General features: G+C 43.3%; 2 protein-coding genes across 3 annotated transcripts; one reads left to right on the top strand and one right to left on the bottom strand.

Annotated features, from left to right (window-relative positions):
* Positions 1-691: 691 nt before the first annotated feature.
* On the bottom strand, positions 692-8,920 carry LOC136535757 (K(+) efflux antiporter 5-like). Of its 2 annotated transcripts, none has more exons than XM_066528147.1 (20): positions 8,318-8,920; positions 8,100-8,143; positions 7,174-7,238; positions 6,991-7,075; positions 6,859-6,920; positions 6,681-6,756; positions 6,524-6,598; positions 6,194-6,265; positions 5,988-6,071; positions 5,807-5,875; positions 5,286-5,363; positions 4,836-4,924; positions 4,654-4,750; positions 4,073-4,126; positions 3,454-3,549; positions 3,015-3,203; positions 2,852-2,929; positions 2,685-2,729; positions 2,511-2,606; positions 692-1,232 (listed from the first exon to the last, which is right to left on the bottom strand). In XM_066528147.1, the coding sequence occupies exons 1-20, from the start codon at positions 8,556-8,558 to the stop codon at positions 1,179-1,181; spliced, it is 1,749 nt and encodes a 582-aa protein (XP_066384244.1). In that variant the 5' UTR covers positions 8,559-8,920; the 3' UTR covers positions 692-1,178. The 2 variants fall into 2 exon arrangements, with proteins under 2 accessions (XP_066384244.1, XP_066384245.1); XM_066528148.1 differs by having other exon boundaries at positions 692-1,220; positions 8,318-8,918.
* Positions 8,921-12,111: 3,191 nt separating this feature from the next.
* Positions 12,112-17,213, top strand: LOC136535755 (ADP,ATP carrier protein 1, mitochondrial-like). Its single transcript, XM_066528144.1, has 4 exons — positions 12,112-12,298; positions 15,375-15,868; positions 15,975-16,346; positions 16,565-17,213. Exons 2-4 carry the CDS (start codon positions 15,395-15,397, stop codon positions 16,859-16,861), a joined length of 1,143 nt encoding a protein of 380 aa, XP_066384241.1. The 5' UTR covers positions 12,112-12,298; positions 15,375-15,394; the 3' UTR covers positions 16,862-17,213.
* The last annotated feature ends 2,301 nt before the right edge of the window (positions 17,214-19,514 follow it).

Raw genomic sequence — 19,514 nt, 5'->3', positions numbered from 1 at the left:
TAAGAATTCTTTAGTTTTTAACTTTTTTATGATTCCAGTCATCCTCAACCCAATGATGGAAAATACGAGATCGTGATTCCATTCTTACTACCGAACAAGTGGTTACCTGAATAGAAGAATTCGAGATCACGCGTCGTTGTCGCATATTCAGATCGCACCATGGCCGCCCAAAGCTCCTGGGCCCCTGGCCAATAGCTCCCAGCAGCAAAAAGCCCAGGCACCCTCGCTGACTCGCTGTGCATGTGTGTCCGGCAGCACCCGCTGAAGTGCTGAACCGAAGCAACCACAAAGCGTCAAAATGCCATTACCTCAATCCAGTTATTCTCCATCTAAACCAAGTCGATTTAATGGCAGCACCAACTTTGGATCACGAGCCAGCATTACCCAGGATCAGATATCATACATCCAGAGTCATGGCAACCACCCCCTCCAGTCCTTGCCTTTGCCCTTGTCCGATGGATACGACAAACGGTACGCGCCAAAGGACGATGCAAACAAGCTGTCCTCAAGCAAACAATCGTCCTATTCATTTGGGCTTGTTTAGTTTATAAGCCATACTTTTTCAGCCAACGAACGGTATTTTTCTCTCACACCAAATCAGCCAACAGTACTTTCAGCCATGGCTTATCAGCCAAACAAGCCCAAACCAACAGGACGAATGTTCGCCACACAAATGGCAGTACAAACAGAGTTAATAATCGATACGGTGAACACTACTTTGACCATAGCATGATGGATGTGTTCATGTGTCCATGGTCAGTTGGTCATCACAAGAACAGAGCAAATACATAACATACAACTTTCCCGTCATCTTCTGACAATAATTGTACATTTGAGCACAAGGTACCAAAATCCCTACCTAGTTTCCTAGACTGATCGAGTTGGCAACAATGATACAAAACCAAGGGCCGTCGGCGCCTTCCTCATATGGACAGATCCCTTGTATGCTACCTTGACGACATGTACAGTATGTACAACTCAAAATTCCAATCAAAAGAATGCTATACGGAGAGCCCCACGGCTGGCCAAGCTGTTAACTTTGCCCATCCCTTCGTGTTCCCATATCGCCACAAAAGGGGATTGGTGTGTAATTGTTTCTCCAATGTATTCATGGCATGTGCAAAGAGTCGATGCACAAATAAATCACTGTCAATCAAAAGAATGTTGTAGCTAGGCAATTAGAGTGATCTGTTGTGAGCTTCAAGCATAACCGCTTTATCCTGTAATGGAAGCTGAAATATGATCAGGTATGGAGCTATAAAAGAATATTAATAACTAATATAATACCAATTGAACAAATGGGGTTGGCTCTACTACTAACAACAACAACAAAGCCTTTAAGTCCCAAACAAGTTAGGGATAGGCTAGAGTTGAAACCCAGTAGAAGCAATCAAGGTTCAGGCACGTGAATAGCTGTTTTCCAAGCACTCCTATCTAAGGCCAAGTCTTTGGGTATATTACATCCTTTCAAGTCTCCTTTTATTGGCTCTACCCAAGTCAACTTCGGTCTTCCTCTGCCTCTCTTCACGTTACTATCCTAGCTTAGGATTCCAGTACGCGCCGGTGCCTCTGGAGGTCTCCGTTGGACATGTCCAAACCATCTCAACCGGTGTTGGACAGGCTTTTCTTCAATTGTTGCTACCCCTAATCTATCACGTATATAATCGTTCTGAACTCGATCCCTTCTTGTATGACCGCAAATCCAACGCAACATACGCATTTCCACGACACTTATCTTTTGAACATATCGTTTTTTCGTAGGCCAACATTTTGCACCATACAACATAGCAGGTCTAATCGTCGTCCTATAAAACTTGCCTTTTAGCTTCTGTGGTATCCTTTTGTCACATAGGACACCAGATGCTTGGCGCCACTTCATCCACCATGCTTTGATTCTATGGCTAACATCTTCATCAATATCCCCGTCTCTCTGTAGCATTGATCCTAAATATCGAAAGATATCCTTCCTAGGCACTATTTGACCTTCCAAACTAGTATCTTCATCCTCCCGAGTAGTAGTGCCGAAGTCACATCTTATATACTTAGTTCTAGTTCTACTGAGTCTAAAACATTTGGACTCCAAAGTCTCCCGCCATAACTCCAGTTTCTGATTCACTCCTGTCCGGCTTTCATCAACTAGCACTACATTGTCCGCGAAAAAGCATACACAAGGGATTGTTGTACTATTTAAAGATTTATATATATTGATGAGTAGCCATTAAGAATGATCCCAGTTTTCATTGAAGAAGAAAACTTCTATTTTCAGATTCAAGTGTACATAAGAAAAAGAACTGGAATGGCATATAAGGTACCTCAACCGATTAGCAAAAGAAAAACACAAATGTGATATTTCACTAAGTAGTTTGTCTTTGACACTTCTTCAAAACCTAACATGTCAAAGATTCTAGATCATGAAATTTGAACAAGGTGTTACGCCTTTACCACTCCAGCCAACAATGTCAATAAGTCAAGCTTTGAATAAAATCAGCAAAGAGGATAGTAAAGGATACCTCACTCTGCATACTGTTTTCCGAGGGGAACCAACGCATAAGGATGCCAAGGTGCATTACCACAGGAATTAGTTTGAAAATGAGAGGAGTTGTTACCTGCAACAATGAACAGAAAAGTGAGAGATGTATACCTAACAGCTAAGGCCCACAATATAAGATAAAAAAGGTAATTACCAAGCTAAGGGCAGTTGTTCCCAGTAATAGTAGATACATTTTCCCCTGAAAAATAATTTTAAACAGTTAAGAAATTGTAACCATGAATGTGTGGCAATCTGGAGTTGTTGTTCTAAAATATGAACATATGTTTAAAAGAAACACATGAAAAAGATAGGTTAATTTACCCCAACAAGATGGAGATGGGAGGCACGGCTCAAAAGCACAAAAGCAAACTCTCCTATCTGAGCTAAGGACAGCCCAACCTTGACCAAATAAGAAGGAAAGTGTGAGTATACATTTCAAGATTGGTGAAAAACTGATGGAGAACCACCAACGGAAGATACTTACAACAAAAGCTGTTCTGATGCTGTATCCAAATGCCTTTACAACAATAGTTACTACAATACTCTTTACTATTATAACCAGTATAACAGCTGCAAGTAATATGTCAACATGATTCCACAAGAACTTAACATGTATGAGCATTCCAATACTTGCAAGGAAGAGCGCTGCAAACAGATTGCGAATGGCTTCGACCTTAAAATAAAGGAGAAAAGTTAGCTATATATAGAGAGAGTTCAACTTTACTAAAATGAAATGTCCTTAAAGCATGCTAAACCAAGATCAAGCAAAGTAATAACATAAGTGCATTCCTTCCAAAGCAGCCTAACTCCTATTGATGTAAAGAAGGGAAAGAGAAAAAACAAAGAAACAGTTGATTTCCGGACTTCCAGTAATGTCAACTAGTCACACCAAAGTACAACGTGAGCTGGATTCAGAATAGCACCTGCTCCAAAGTATGATGAGCAAAATCTGTGGTTGATATCATAACGCCAGCAAGGAATGACCCCAATTCAAGACTCAATCCACAATAGTCACTGCACTGGCAAATCCAAAATTACGACGTCAGTCTACATGGTTAATGTTGTACTTGTATGGATGCTGATGGAATTTTGAAATATCTCAAAAGAAAAATGAAAGAAAATAAAAGCATTATACTAACAGTTGCCCCTCTCATGTCAGATTCACCCTAAACTAGCATGGGTTTATCTCTATAGTTGTCTCATGCATAATGAACCAATTCCTTCATACAGGGAAAAATAAAACATTATTTATTCTTAGCTCTCACAATGCTGCGGTCATTATTCAATTCCTGACTTAGTTGTCTCAATGCCAAATATGAGCAGCCACCAAAGTTGTGATAACAACATGAGTATAGAAAATAAAGTGAAGAAATCATTGCCATCTCAATTTCATGCTTCATGAGAACACTCTATGCTATACCAGTGCACAGGCAAGCATTTGACACTATTGCCATTTGTCACATTGCGCTTATATACCTCAAAAGTCATACTGGAGCAATAACAGAATATACTTTAATAAATGAAACAAGAAAAAAAAATTACCCAGGCTAGAAGTAAGCAAAATGCAACGGAGGCCAATTGGTAGAGTTCATTTGTCTGCAAATATTAAAAGAGCATTAGGAAGTGAGGGGGGGGGGGGGGGGGGGGAAGGCAGGTACATCTGAAAATGTTCAGCAGGACATCATATGGAGGACATGTAGCTTGGAGTAAAGGTATCCCCCATTTTATCTCATTTGTGAAATAACGAAATAATATGCAAACAAGTCTAGTTTCAGTTTATGCTTTGCATACCCAGATGTGCTCGCCAAACAGTAAAGAATAATATGATGTAGCCAAGTTTTTTTATATTTTCTAAAACAAAAAGGTTTTGCAGCATAAAGAACATGCATTTCTTGTAACAAGACAGAGTGGAGACAAATTGATTTTGCAAATAATTATCTTTATAATAACCTCTTCCGCACAAGAGTGAAAAGATAACCACCCTGCTCATGTGCAAACACACTTAAGGAAAACGAGTAAAAAAGTAATGCAGCAACAAGCTGCCAAAAGCATCATTAAGGATCTATGCAAAGAAAAGCCAAACTCAGAGCTAGAACAAAGAGGAGCATCACAATTGGCCTAACCTGTGAAGATAACTGAATCATCAATTTTAAGAATCGGGGAACAATTGACCATGTCATCATATATGTAACAGCTACAAATATGGATAGCATAAGCAACCTGCACATGCAAAACATTTCATGACCTAACTCAAGACAAAAGAAAAGCAGTCAGATATATTTTTATGACACGGTAATATTCTTACAGTTTCGCCATTGACATCACTCCTCCAAAAATGCCACTAGCACCTCCAAGAACAGGAAGGAGAGCAAACAGCAGGCCAACTGCACAATCCTGGAGTAAGGGAGACACGAAACACAGATGACATCACTGAACCTTAATCACAAGCAGTTATACCACTAGCCCATAGAACCTGCTTCCCTTAAAGGGATCTTACCATACCAAGAAGCATTAAGTACAATTTATTTCACCGCTCAAATACTAGTTAACTTGGCCATGTACTAAATGTTAAGTTCGCCCTCCATGTATTTTCTTAAGCTCTACAGAATAATCTAATATCCAAATAAGAGAGAGGTTTACCCTACTACATGAGTTAAAGATTCCAATATCAGTTTTTCAAACAAAACCAATATTTTTTCCCAGATCATAACAATAGATGAGAAAATATATGAAAGAATTGGATGAGAGTCCTCACCTGAAGTATTAGCGTTCCAATTGTAACTTGACCATGAAGCGTGTTTGTACTACCTTTTTCCACTAAAAACTTCGAAACCTAGAAAAATGGTAACAGATTGAAGATCCTCAAAATTCTTAACTAATGTCTGAAAACAATTTGCCAGACTATTCATTTAATTGGAACATGCCCAAAAATATTCCACCTACTCCATTCTTCAGCTGAAATGCCCAATCAAATTGTAATAGTAAATTGTGGGTTGTTTTAATTTTGTTCTTAGTCAAACTAGTCTAAGTTTGACCAGCATACCATGTTTATAGGAGAATGGATCAACATCTAGCACACATCAAAATAACTTTACTAAAATCAAAATTGAAACATGCATTAATGATACTTTTATTCAGTTTTGTAAATGTTAACATATTTGTCTATAAACTTGGTCAAAGTTAGAGTAGTTTGACTTAGAACAAAACTAAAATGACTTACAATTTGAAACGGAGGGTGTATTTAAAATGACAGCCACGTTGAACAAATATACTTACCACTGCAGTAGATGACATAGACAAGAAGGCACCAACAAACACTCCTTCGGATGATTTAGCACCACACAACTGGAAAAATTGCAAATTAATTTTAGGAGAGCAGTTCTTCTATTACAGTGCAACATCCAACATGTATCCAAGAAACAAGAAAGACAATTTAAAGCTTGATAGACGCACATACCACTGCAGTGAGCCCACATAAGAACATGAACAGAGCAATCTGAAGCAGACCTCCAAGTACAGCAACAGGACCAACGACTTTCAACTGATAGAAATGACAGGCACAGTAAGGAAACCTTTTGACATGTACAGTTGTACACTTGTCAAAAAATACTTTGGAAAGAGATATATTGGACTCAAGACAACATCCAGAGAATTTTTTAGTACCTTAGTCAGTGAAAACTCGAGACCAAGAGCAAAAAGAAGAAACACTACACCAAATTGAGCAAAAGTCTCCACCTGTAGTTGAACACAATAATTCTGATAAGTATGTGACTTCAATTTGCCAAATGGAATTAATCTTCTGGTGAGCATGATTTAAGAGTAAGAAAATTGTCTGGGCCATGCTCCTTTAAGTTTAACCAAATTATGAGTCTTGTCCTTTCAAAGTCTATACTAACCCTTTGATGGGCATATATAATAGAAAAGGGACAAAAGTAAGAAAGAAAAAGGGACAAAAGTGCAATTTGTATTGTAAGCTGTTAATGATCATGTTACCTGCACCATTTCATTGATAAAGTTCAACCCCCCAGGTCCAACTAGAGAACCAGCAAGTAGGTAGCCAACGATAACCTGGAAGAATAACATATATCATGCCTACCGAATATGTAAGAAGTTAAGTACTTAAGTACAAAAATATCTCAAAATTACTGACCGGCTGCCCCATACAAGAGAATATGATACCACCACCAGTAGCTGAAACGATTATAATTACCAGATCTTTAATCAATCTGCAATGAGAAATTGTATATAACGAGTTATGGGCCATAGGAGATTACAAATGGGCACATACAGGTGAAGGTATGAAGGGGTGGGGGTGGGGAGCAGCTGACCGTAAATCTAGTTGAAGAGTTGGATACTTTGTTTTACGATTTGACATCACAAAAACATTATCCTGTGCAAAGTTAACGCCTTCAGTAAGCGGCTACCAGACCGATCATATGATGTTAAGTGAATTTACACACCTCCTTATCTATCACAGTTTCCAAGTCATCAGAGGTCTCATCCTGGCCTCCAAACATGTCACCTATTTGGAAAGGTTTTGGGGAACTGCACCAGAACCGGTGTGTAAGTCAGAAAGTTGATAAAGAATGGTGCTACAGATATAGCAAGTTTGACAGATGATGTTGTTCAAATTCTGGCCATACTTAGTATGCTGTGAATCATTCTTCTTCTTGTCATGTGTAATGACAGCTACTGTCTCCAGAACAGCCTGAGCAAAAAACAAATTACTATTTTGTTTATAGCAAACCACACTGAAAGAAAAAAAAAATCTAGCAGCCAAAAACAAAGTTTTCTAAATTTTCATGTCCATTTTATTTTTTATTTTTTAAAAAGAAGTGAGTTGTTTCTATCCTTGCAATTCCACAGTTAAATACTCAGGGTAAATCAGGTCACGAGATATTAGTAATTTCAACACAACACAAGAAGCAAAGCTATACCCAAATGATATAACGGGAGGCTGGGGAAAATTCACATACATCGAGTTACCTTGGCAGAACAACACACTTACAAAATATAAAGTTTCATAATAAGCATAAAACATATAACTAATCTGACATCTGCACATATACAGCAAAGGAGCAAGTGCCATCGAAACACTGTATCTTGATATGAGAAGCTAAAAATCTTGTGATTAGCAAGGGTGTCATTTATCGCTTTTATTGACTCTCACTAATCCTGCAGGTTGCTGAGGCACTTCACTTCACTTTTGTCACTGATTCACCAAGCAGATTCTAATTATGCAGGTGCATTGGAAACATTCCCTAAATGGAACTCTTCTCTTTGCTTTCATTGGAAACTACTACCATTCCATATTTATTCACTAGATTACCCATTACTAGTTCTTGTAGGTGACAATCTAGGGCAATAGTAGACATGCATGATGTTCATTCACCATTTGTGAACTTTTCACGGTGAACTTTCCAAAAAGGGCCCCATCTTACTAATAAATGCAAATGTGGTTCTTCGGGAAAAAGAAAAAACTAATAATTGTAAAGGTTACACAGCAGTTTCGGCAAACGTCATCGGAGAACAATAGGTCACATGCATGCAAGAGGAAAGTCACACCTACTTGATGATCTGATACGCTGTTGTTGAAGCTACTCTTGTCGGGAGCTGCAAGAGGATGAACAGAAGCACAAATCGTCATTCAAAAAAATACTGAATGATATAATAAAATCTGTAGCTACAGTACGGCAGATGCCGAAGCCCAAGACTGTGACAAACTCTTGTCCGAGCCATTGCTACCCAGGTCGAACCCAAATGCCTGGCGCAGATCCAGATTCGTACCGTCGGGCGTGTCGCTGTCGGAGAACTCCTTGTCGAGCACGCGGCCGAACATCTCGGCGATGCTGCCGTCCCCGGAGGCGTTGTGCGTGCCGTTGGTGACGAGCGTCCCGTAGAACCTCTCCCGCATCTCCTTGTCGGGCCTGGCGACCGCCGGCACGAGGAGACAGGCGAGCGCGATGACGGCCGCCGCGAGCCACCTGCGAGGCGAGGGCCCCGCTGCGGCGGCAGCGGCGGGGGCCATGGGATCGTGCGGGCGCCGCGGAGCGCTAGCGGGCGAGCGTGCGGCGCGGCCGAGGCGTGCGGGACGGCGGCGGGCAGCGGGCGGCCGGGAGAGCGAGATTTGCGGGTGGCGCGTCGGGGTCGGGGATCTCTTTTATTTCTCGCCGCGGGCGCGGGGAGAGTCGGAGAGAGGAGAGGGGAGATCGGTTGGCGCGGTGGAGTCGTCGTCCGATCGCGCGAGCACGAGGCGGCGGCAAGCGGAAGGAGAGGCGTCCGCGTCGCGGCGCGGCGTGACGGCCCTCGGTGGTTATGCCCGGGGGTGGTGGTGCGCGCGCGGCGTGGGCGCGTGGCAGGCAGCACTGCGGGACAAGGGCCCACGGGTCAGTGGTTCCGATCCCACACACCAGCCGACGGCCGACGCGCGGCTTTCCAGTTGCACCAGGTCTCTGAATTTGATCGTGGATTCGTCATGTCACACGCACCGCATCTCTGAATTTCCTGGCTGTGTGGTTGCAGGCCTGTGGCGTGAATTTTCTCTGACATTGAAAGCGTCAAGACATGACAGGGTCAAACCCCACTCCAGCTTCACATCGACGCTTATCTTATCTCTTGAGCACGATGCTTCACATGGCACTATGCGCAGAATAATCCCCGTGGCAAGCGTTGGTTTCTGCTCGTCTTGCCGTCCTTCCGACTTTCACCTAGCGGTAGAAAATTAGCAATAACAGTTTGGTCACAGGTCAGCGTTGCAGACAGTCAACCTGTTCGCTAGATGGTCTCTAGGTAGATAAGTCTAGTTGGTGCTAATTTATCATGAGAGAAAAATATTGTATCATAGTTGATAAGCCATAGCTGAAACCAACAAATGAACAGGCTGAGTGGCTGACAGTGTTCGATAATAAAGATGCTTAGCTTAGGGGCCCGTCTCGGAATGATGGAAACCTCGAGCCCTGATTCTGAATTCCATCAGATATTTGTCGTTCCTGACAACAGAGGGCTTGTTTAGTTCAAAAAGTTTTTCCCAAAAATGCTACAGTAGCCATCACATCGAATTTTGCGATACTTGCATGGAGCATTAAATGTAGACGAAAAAAAACTAATTGCACGGTTTAGTTGGAAATCGCGAGACGAACGTTTTAAGCCTAATTAGTCCATGATTAAACATTAATTACTAAATAAAAACAAAAGTGCTACAGTAGCCAAATTCCTAAATTTCACCCAACTAAACAAGACCAGAAGAATAGAAAACCTTCAGAACTTCACGCGGTTCAATTGGTGGACGAAAGTGTAAACTACCTCTGCCTCAACTGCTGCACTTCACGCGGTTCAATTGGTGGACGAAAGTGTAAACTACCTCTGCCTCAACTGCTGCACTCAACGGATAGGTTAAGGTAGGAGTACTCCATGTGTCAGTATAACACGGGGACAGATCAGGTCACGTATTAATGCATGTTTGGTTATCCAATCCAATCTCTGCCGGAGAGCTGAAAGTCCTTGCTCGTAATAAGGCTCTGTTTGTTTGAGGGACCAGCCAGAGACTTAAAAAAGAGACTAAATGACATATTTGATTTCAGAGACTAAAAGGGACTAAAGGACTGAGGTGAGGGAGGAGAGAGAAAGAGAAATAAGGGCTATAAAGTTGATCTATTAGTCCTAAAAAGCCTATCCCAAAGAATAAGTGGACTAGAGATTAAAAGTCCCTATAATAATCCCTACTATTTAGTTAAAAGAGACTAAAAGAGACTAAAAAATAGTCTACAGTCTCTAGTCCCGTAGAACCCCTAACTAAACTACAGTACGTTTTCATACGAGGACTTTGGTGTCTCCGGATGGTTCCAGAGCCCTCTGGACCCATGTGCTCGGAGCTTCGTACTCTTGCGGACCGTGCTCAGTCGTGGTTAGGTGTTTGTTGGAGGGAAATTATCAAAGAGCCCCGGTGAAAGATCTCGCTCGACCAGTAACCTATTCCTGTCACGGTATCACGGCGACTCACTACTCAAAGGACAACTGCGCTCTGCGCGTGTGCATGCAAGATCCAATGCTATCCTTTTGTAAACAACAACCGATCGCTGGTATCGATGTTCAATACAAGTTTTTGCTAGAGCACCGAACTGCTAGGCTGCGCTCCACCAGGGCTCGTTTAGTTTTGAAAATTTTTAGCTTTCGGCTACTGTAGCATTTTCGTTTCTATTTGACAAAAATTATCTAATTATGGACTATTTAGACTTACAAGATTCGTCTCACGATTTCTCGGCCAACTGTGTAGTTAGTTTTTTTTTCGTCTACATTTAGTACCCCATGCATGTGCCGTAAGATTCGATGTGATGGGGAATCTTGAAAATTTTTTGTTTTTGGGTCGGAAGGCCTAGTTTTGTGATCCCCGTGACTCCGTGAGCACTGACAGACACCGAGAGTGATAGGGTTAGGCTTAAAGCTTAGGGGTATTTGGTTCCATGGACTAAATTTTAGTTCATGTCATATTGAATATTTGGATGCTATTTAGAAGAACTAAATATGAGTTAATTATAAAACTAATTACATAGATGGAGACTAATTTATGAGACGAATTTATTAAGCCTAATTAATCCGCCATTAGCATATATTTACTGTAGCACCACATTGTCAAATCATAGACTAATTAGGCTTAAAAAATTCGTCTCGCAAATTAGCCACAATCTGTGCAATTAGTTATTTTTTTCATCTATATTTAATACTTCATGCATGTATCAAATATTTGATAGAACATGGATTAAAATTTTTAACACCCCCAAGCTAGTATACGCAGTGATGGTCAGTTGGCCAGAACCCAAGACGAGCAGAGCAGCACCGTGTCGCAGGATTGCAGGTAGGCGTTGTTGGTCCGACCCACCGAGATGCCGGTGTATGGCGCGAATCCACCAGACCACCACCATTAGGGGCTAGGGGCCTAGGGCGATTCGGCCGGCGGAGCTGCAGCCTGCAGCTGGAAAGCGATGCGATGAGTGGCAAGCAGTTCCTGGGCCGGGCAAGTCCGTCGTGGTGCAACGTGTCGTGGGCCGTCACCCTGGACGCCATGGACGGACAGAGCTGTTCAGCGGGCCCAACACCAATGGGAAAGGCCAGCGTAGCTTCCTCGGCCCAATTGAGAGATCGTCACGGGCTACGGCCGCACGCAGCACAAGGCTGGGCCGAGCCGAACTCCGGAGCCTTCCTTAAAAAAAGACCCATTTTTTCTTTTTCCTCCTCAATCCAAATAAGAAGACTCGCAGTAAAAAAAAACTCGCCCATTTCTCTGGAAGGGCGTTTTGGACTTTTTACTCTTCCAGCACGCCAGCCAAACCCCAGGTCTTTTATACCGTTCGTTTAGATCGTGAAAAAAGTGAATCCGATAAATAGTACCACTTTCGTCTTATTTGGTAAATATTGTCCAATCGTGAACCAACTAGGCTCAAAAGATTCATCTCGTGATTTCCAACTAAACTGTGTAATTAGTTATTTTTTTACCTACATTTAATATTCTATGCAAATGGCTAAAAATTAATGTGATGGAGAGAGAGTGAAAAAATTTGGAATTTGGAATGCATTTAAACGAGGCCCTAGTCGTCTCGTCTCGTCTCAGGTCTCAGGTCTCGGCGACCCAGCCAGAGAGCCCCCGTCCCAACTCCACCTCTCTCCTCCACGGCGCGAGCGAGGGAGACGCCGGCCGCGACGGGGCTCCACCCGACCGCGGCGTCGGCGGGAACCCGGGCTTCGCTCCATATCCTCACTCTCTCCATCTCTTCGGTACGCACTCTCTCTCTCTCTCCACCAAGCCGTTTCGGTCTGGTTCGTTAATTTGCGAGGGGATCAGTCGGGATCTAATTTTGTTTTTGAGATGGGTGCATAGCGGTTTGTCGGTAGATCTGGCTATGTGAGAAGTTTACCTGAGGAATTGAACTTCGTTGGTAGTACAGAGGACCGTAGATCTGGATGGATGAAGTGGTTTTAATTTCCAGTTCGCTAGTTCTGTAGCAGGGACGCATATGCACGGCCTCCTGATACGACGGTTCCGTTTTGCCTCTGTTATTTCCGCGTGTTGGCTTACCTTTAATCGGTAGCATGTTTTATTTAGGGTTTAGGGTTTAGTTTATGGGAACTAGAACTGAAACTGCGGTCTGTGCGAGCTAGTAGTTCCTGTCAACATCAGGTGTCATCTAGTCTAGTGCTGTCGACTCAAATATGTACACAAAGAGCTAGTATTCTTTACTTCGTTTCGAGGACCAGTCCATTGCTGTTTAGCAATGTAAGTAAACTCAGAGCCACACTTCAAATATCACTCTTGTTTAAAAGTTTGCATGCTTGCCGTTTAGAATCACAGGGTCCTTGTGATAATGGGTTGGGTAGACAACTTGCTGTGAAGTACAACTTTTGTGAAACTTCGGATGTTTCTTTTGCTATTGCATGAGTGCATTACGTACATTAGAGTGGTTTTTAAATACACTGAACTTTGAACTTAGAATCGAGATAGTCAATAGTTTGCAATTTGCATTGCTTATTTTCCTGGATAGGCATCAATTGCTTGACTACTGCTGGTTGGTACCTTGGTGGTTCGCACATTGTTTGTCATTAGGTTTTGATATTGTTGATGCTTGTATACAAATGCTGTTTTTGTTTTTCTCTTGTTTGCCACTCCATAGCTGCATGTTCAGTCTATCTTGGATAAAAAAAATTGGTATCAAGAGCGGGTTTTGTTCCATTTGTGTTGTGTCTCAAATTGGTCTCGAGAGATGGTTTTGTTCCATCTGTGTTATGTCTCTTATGAGTTTTATATATTAGTATGTCTCTTATGATATTCAAAGTTGTACAAATTACCGAGGAATTAAGTTGATGAGCCATACTATGAAGCTATGGGAGAGAGTTATCGAGCATCGCTTGAGAGCAATAACGCGGGTCTCTATGAACCAATTTGGTTTCATGCCCGGAAGGTCAACCATGGAAGCCATTTTCTTAATAAGACAAGTTATGGAGCGGTATAGGGAGAAGAAGAAGGACCTACACATGGTTTTTATTGACTTGGAGAAGGCTTATGATAAAATACCAAGGAATGTTATGTGGTGGGCGTTGGACAAACATAAAGTCCCAACGAAGTACGTCGGGCTCATTAAGGACATGTACAGCAATGTTGTGACTAGAGTTCGAACAAGTGATGGAGACACGGATGACTTCCCGATTAGGATAGGACTACATCAAGGGTCAGCTTTGAGCCCTTATTTGTTTGCTTTAGTGATGGATGAGGTCACAAGGGACATACAAGGGGACATCCCTTGGTGTATGCTTTTCGCGGACGATGTAGTGCTAGTTGATGAAAGCCGGACAAGAGTGAATCAGAAACTGGAGTTATGGCGGGAGACTTTGGAGTCCAAAGGTTTTAGACTAGAACTAAAACTGAGTATATGAGATGTGAGTTCGGCACTACTACTCGGGAGGAGGAAGATGTTAGTTTGGAAGGTCAAGTAGTGCCTAGGAAGGATACCTTTCGATATTTAGGATCAATGCTACAGAGGGACGGGGATATTGATGAAGATGTTAGCCATAGAATCAAAGCAGGGTGGATGAAGTGGCGGCAAGCGTCTGGTGTCCTATGTGACAAAAGGGTACCACAGAAGCTAAAAGGCAAATTTTATAGGACGGCGATTAGACCTGCTATGTTGTATGGTGCAGAATGTTGGCCTACGAAAAGACGACATATTCAACAGCTAAGTGTCGCGGAAATGCGTATGTTGCGTTGGATTTGTGGTCATACAAGAAGGGATCGAGTTCAGAACGATGATATACGTGAGAGATTAGGGGTAGCGCCAATTGAAGAAAAGCTTGTCCAACACCGGTTGAGATGGTTTGGACATGTGCAACGGAGACCTCCAGATGCACCGGTGCGTAGTGGAATCCTAAGTCAGGATAGTAACGTGAAGAGAGGCAGAGGAAGATCGAAGTTGACTTGGGTAGAGGCAATAAAATGAGACTTGAAAGGATGGAATATACCCAAAGACTTAGCCTTAGATAGGAGTGCTTGGAAGACAGCTATTCACGTGCCTGAACCTTGATTGCTTCTGTTGGGTTTCAACTCTAGCCTACCCTAACTTGTTTGGGACTTAAAGGCTTTGTTGTTGTTGTTGTTGTTGTATATAATGGTTAGTCTAGTGCCTGATGTGCTTGTTTTACTGTAGTTTCGTATGTACAGATCCATTGATGAATGACACTGTTTTACAGTAGTGCTTCTATGTGCTACTGTGCTATGTTTGTTATACTGAGATGGGCTTGTTAACGACATTGTAGCTTAATTGGGTGTTGATCTCTATGTTTGACACTTCTTCCTGGTCGATATCATAGCTCTATGTTACGCCCCCCTAGACGATATCAGAGCGATTTTGAAATAACCCTTGTAGTTTCCCTTCTTTCCATGTTGTAAATGCTGCTAGGTTTCAAGATTTGCCAGGCTGACCTTGAATCAACAAATACTGCTAGGTCTCAGAAGTTTATGCTAGACTAGATAGTAGATACAGATTGCCAAAGCTTCTTGTCAATTAGATGTATTTTTTTTTGTGATTACTTAAATGCCAGTCTTTTTAATTATGTTGTAACCATCTTGCTGCACCAGTATATGCTATTATATTTACATGTGGTTAACTGCTCATACTCCTTTTATGATACCCTGAGTAAACTTTCTGTTCCACTTAGCTTGGGAAACAAACTGATCTAGGTGCAACTCCTTTTAAGTGCTTTTAGGAGTATTCATGTATACATTTGGCTATCTATACCCGTGCTCCATATGTATGGTGTCTTTGCTTACAATCTGACCCAAACGTCTCATGTTGATTGACAGATCGCTTCTGTCTTGTGAAAATGGCGGATGAACTACGCTCTACGTCTGTGGTCCAGAAGGTCCATGGGCAGTCCGTGCTATTGAGTAGAATCTCTTCCTATTCTGCCATGAACAACCCTGTATTCAACAATGCCTATTCTGCTTACAATGCGCCCTGGAGGTCATATCATGGGATGAATGCAACTGTTGGACTCTCGTCTGTCATGGCACCATCCCCTGTCTTCGCTTCTGCCCCAAAAGAGAAAGGCTTTTCTGGATTTATGATCGACTTTATGATGGGTGGAGTTTCTGCTGCTGTCTCCAAGACAGCTGCTGCTCCGATTGAGCGTGTCAAGCTTTTGATTCAGAACCAAGATGAAATGCTTAAGACTGGCAGGCTTTCTGAACCCTACAAGGGTATTGGGGATTGCTTTGGCCGGACAATCAGAGATGAGGGTTTTGTCTCACTGTGGAGAGGGAACACAGCTAATGTCATCCGTTACTTCCCCACACAGGTGCCATGTCCTATCCCATCCAACCGTTTTTGTTCTGGTGTTATGTGATCATTATTCGTTTCATATGTTTGCACTAGCTAAACCTAAATGCTCCATCCTGCTTCAGGCATTGAACTTTGCGTTCAAGGATCACTTCAAGCGCATGTTCAACTTTAAGAAGGACAAGGATGGGTACTGGAAGTGGTTTGCTGGAAATCTGGCTTCTGGAGGAGCTGCTGGTGCTTGCTCTCTATTCTTTGTGTATTCTCTGGATTACGCTCGTACGCGTTTGGCCAATGATGCCAAGGCTGCAAAGAAGGGTGGTGAGAGGCAGTTCAATGGACTTGTTGATGTTTACCGCAAGACCCTTGCCAGTGATGGTATTCGTGGCCTCTACCGTGGATTCAATATCTCTTGTGTGGGGATCATTGTGTACCGAGGTCTTTACTTCGGTATGTATGACTCCCTGAAGCCAGTGCTCCTTGTTGGTACCCTGCAGGTCAGTTACCTGAACTTGGATTGCTATCCTCATTACAATAGTAGTGCTAACCTGCTTTGAATCATAATTGCTTGTCCCATGCTCAAACTTCGGTACAGTTTTTGTGCGTAGTCAATTTTCTTGTGCTGATTGATTCACATATTTGTCCTTTTTTTACGTTAGGTTAAATGTGGTCTTTTACTGAATCTTAATATTGTGTTCACTGGTGTGTTGTGCAGGACAACTTCTTAGCCAGCTTCTTGCTCGGCTGGGGTATAACCATTGGTGCTGGCCTTGCCTCGTACCCCATTGATACTGTTCGCCGTCGCATGATGATGACATCTGGTGAGGCCGTCAAGTACAACAGCTCCTTGGATGCTTTCAAGCAGATTGTCGCAAAGGAGGGTACCAAGTCCCTTTTCAAGGGTGCTGGCGCAAACATCCTCCGTGCTGTCGCTGGTGCTGGTGTCCTTGCTGGGTATGACAAGCTCCAGGTGATCGCCTTCGGCAAGAAGTACGGGTCTGGTGGGGGCTAAGGATGGTGATGATGACGACGAACAACAAACAGGATGTTTTAGGTGCCTTCAAATAACATACGCATGGACCCCGGACACCATTTTTAAGTTCAGCTCTCGCAGAGGTTGGTGAGTTGGTTTGTTGCGTGGCTGTGACCGCATCTCTTTTTGTGTCGGAGATTGGAAATAAGTGACGTTAGAAATTGCTGTCTTGCAGACCTCTTAAATCGGTCAGATGTTTTGGGTAGACGATTAAGTTGCATTAGTTTTTTTGTTTTTTTGATTTTGCGCTTGCAAATGGTTGCTCGAATGGTATCTATGTCGGTTGAAGAATCACAGTTTCCTATGTTTGATCAAGGCGTATGTTTTGTGATCTTTTGCTGCAATGGTTTATTTTTGGTCGTGAAATAAGGGTTCATCGCTTCGTCTAGCTAGCGCTACATGAACGATGAACCCCGTGCTACTACGGTAACCCCACGTTCTCAAGGATCATCGCTTCAGAGAGGGAGGCAAATCCCTCGAAGATGTTGACAACACACTGTAGTTCAGTGAGTTCAATCTAGATTCACGACAGCTAGTGGCTGAGGTACATAGCACCCATAAAACGACGAGAAGTAAACAAATACAGTATATGAGAACAGTGGAAGATCAGCCCGGCACTAGTCTAGTAGTCTACTAGTCTCGTTCTGGTTTCTCTTCTCTCTCCAGACTGGGATCCCCATAAGCATTCCGTACCATGATCAGATGATGAGCATTCGTTACATTATGGTGCGTCCATTTTCTTATAAGCACCTCTCTCTATTCAAGATGCATTCAGCATGGGCAGCAGATTAAGGGGGTGTTTGGTTCTTTAGTTGCTCCTAAAATTCATGTCATATCAAATATTTAGATACTAATAAAGAGTATTAAATATAGATTAATTATAAAACCAATTACATAGATAGATGCTAATTTGCGACATGATTTTTTAAGCCTAATTAATCTATCATTAGCACAAGTTTACTGTAGTACCACGTTGTCAAATCATGGATTAATTATGCTTAAAAGATTCGTCTCGCAAATTAGTCGCAACTTGTGTAATTAGTTTCGTAATTAGTCCTGTATTTAATACTCTATACATATATCTAAATATTCGATGTGACAGGAATTTTAGGAGGGCAGGTAGAAACCAAACACCCTAAGGCTGCGTTCGGTTGTCTGGAAATGGTCACTAGGAAGCATTCCTACCTGAAATTCTTGTGTAATTTATATTGTCGAAGTCTCAGGCCTCCTTTGGAAGGGAGGGTAGTCATAGGAAAAACACAGGATTCAATAATCCTGAGGACTTTGTACTGTTGACGCCTTTGGTTCATAGGAAAGCAGCGTTGGAAATCCAAAGGAATACTGTAGCTACCCTATGGTTTCACAGGAATTTTACGGGAAAGAAACATGTACTCAAACCTCATTCTTTTGCTGGCTTGCGCGTAGGAACGATGCAAAGGACTGGCAAGTTTGTTGATGTATACTGCTGGTGCACGTGTACCCAGGGAGGGATTAGTTAACTAAAATCAATGCATTGGGGATCTTCTATTCCTGTGAATTTCCTATACCCATCCAAAGACCAATACTGTAAACTTTCCTATGTTTTTCATTCCTATGTTTTGGAATTCCTATGCTTTTTCTATTCCTGTGTTCTTGCGTTCATGTGTTCCAAAGAGGGCCTCACCAGGAACTATTCCTACCGGAAAAGCCTTAACCGAACAAGCCCTACGTAATATTATTGTCTCTTCTGTCTCTGTTCAGGATGCATTCAGCATGGGCCGTTGCTGGAGAAAATGAGGGGGACGGAAGAGAAGATGAGGCGGCCGCTTGGGTGGCGCGGCGGATCCCGCGTGGGGCCGCGCGACCTCGCCCGGGGTTGCCTCTGCCTCCACGTCGAGCCGAGGCGGAGCTCATGGGAGGAAGCCGCTAGATCCGTCGACAGTGTAGAAGAAGAGGAGGAGGTCGCCAGATCTTGGCGGAGGAGAAGAGGAGGGGGGGGGGGGGGGGGGCGCTTCGGCCACTCTGCCTCTGCGCGCGGCCGTCTCTGCCTTCGCGCCGGGCACGTGGGCTAGATCTGGCGGTGGCCATGGCGGGCTGGAGCTCACGATGGCCATGGCGGTGGTTGACGTTGTGCGGAGCCGCGCGCGGGTGCGGGTGCGGGCTACGAACTCCGCCTCGACATCGCCTCTGCCTCCGCATCAGAGCGCGCCGCCGTCTCCGTCTCCGTCTCCTCCTTCGCGCCGGTGCCGTCTGTGTTTTTTTTTTCTTTTTTGAGAGAGCGGAAGTGAGGAGGTGAACAGGGTGAAGGGATAGCCTGCAGCCCTGCCAACCGAACACACTTCTACTGTGACAGAGGGAAGTGAGTGAAGGCGACATGACCGGCGGCAGCGCGAAAAAACAGCAGACGTGTGCGGTGTGCGGTGGGAGCGGGAAGGTTGTGTTCGAGATCTCGTTCTGTTTCTATGGCAAGTGGGTCCAGACTCCAGCCTGTTCGTTTGGCTGTGGCTTGTCGTAAACGATCGTAAATTTTCAGTCGGAATAGTATTTTTCTCTCACACAAATCAGCCAGCAGTACTTCTTCACGAACCAGCAACGATACGAACCAGCCAACCGAACAGGCTGCATAGAGACACGCCCAAAATTCGCAACTAGC

The sequence above is a fragment of the Miscanthus floridulus genome, chromosome 2 (genome assembly GCF_019320115.1).
Source record: "Miscanthus floridulus cultivar M001 chromosome 2, ASM1932011v1, whole genome shotgun sequence".
NCBI lineage: Eukaryota > Viridiplantae > Streptophyta > Magnoliopsida > Poales > Poaceae > Miscanthus > Miscanthus floridulus.
This window is presented reverse-complemented; position numbering and strand designations above follow the sequence as displayed.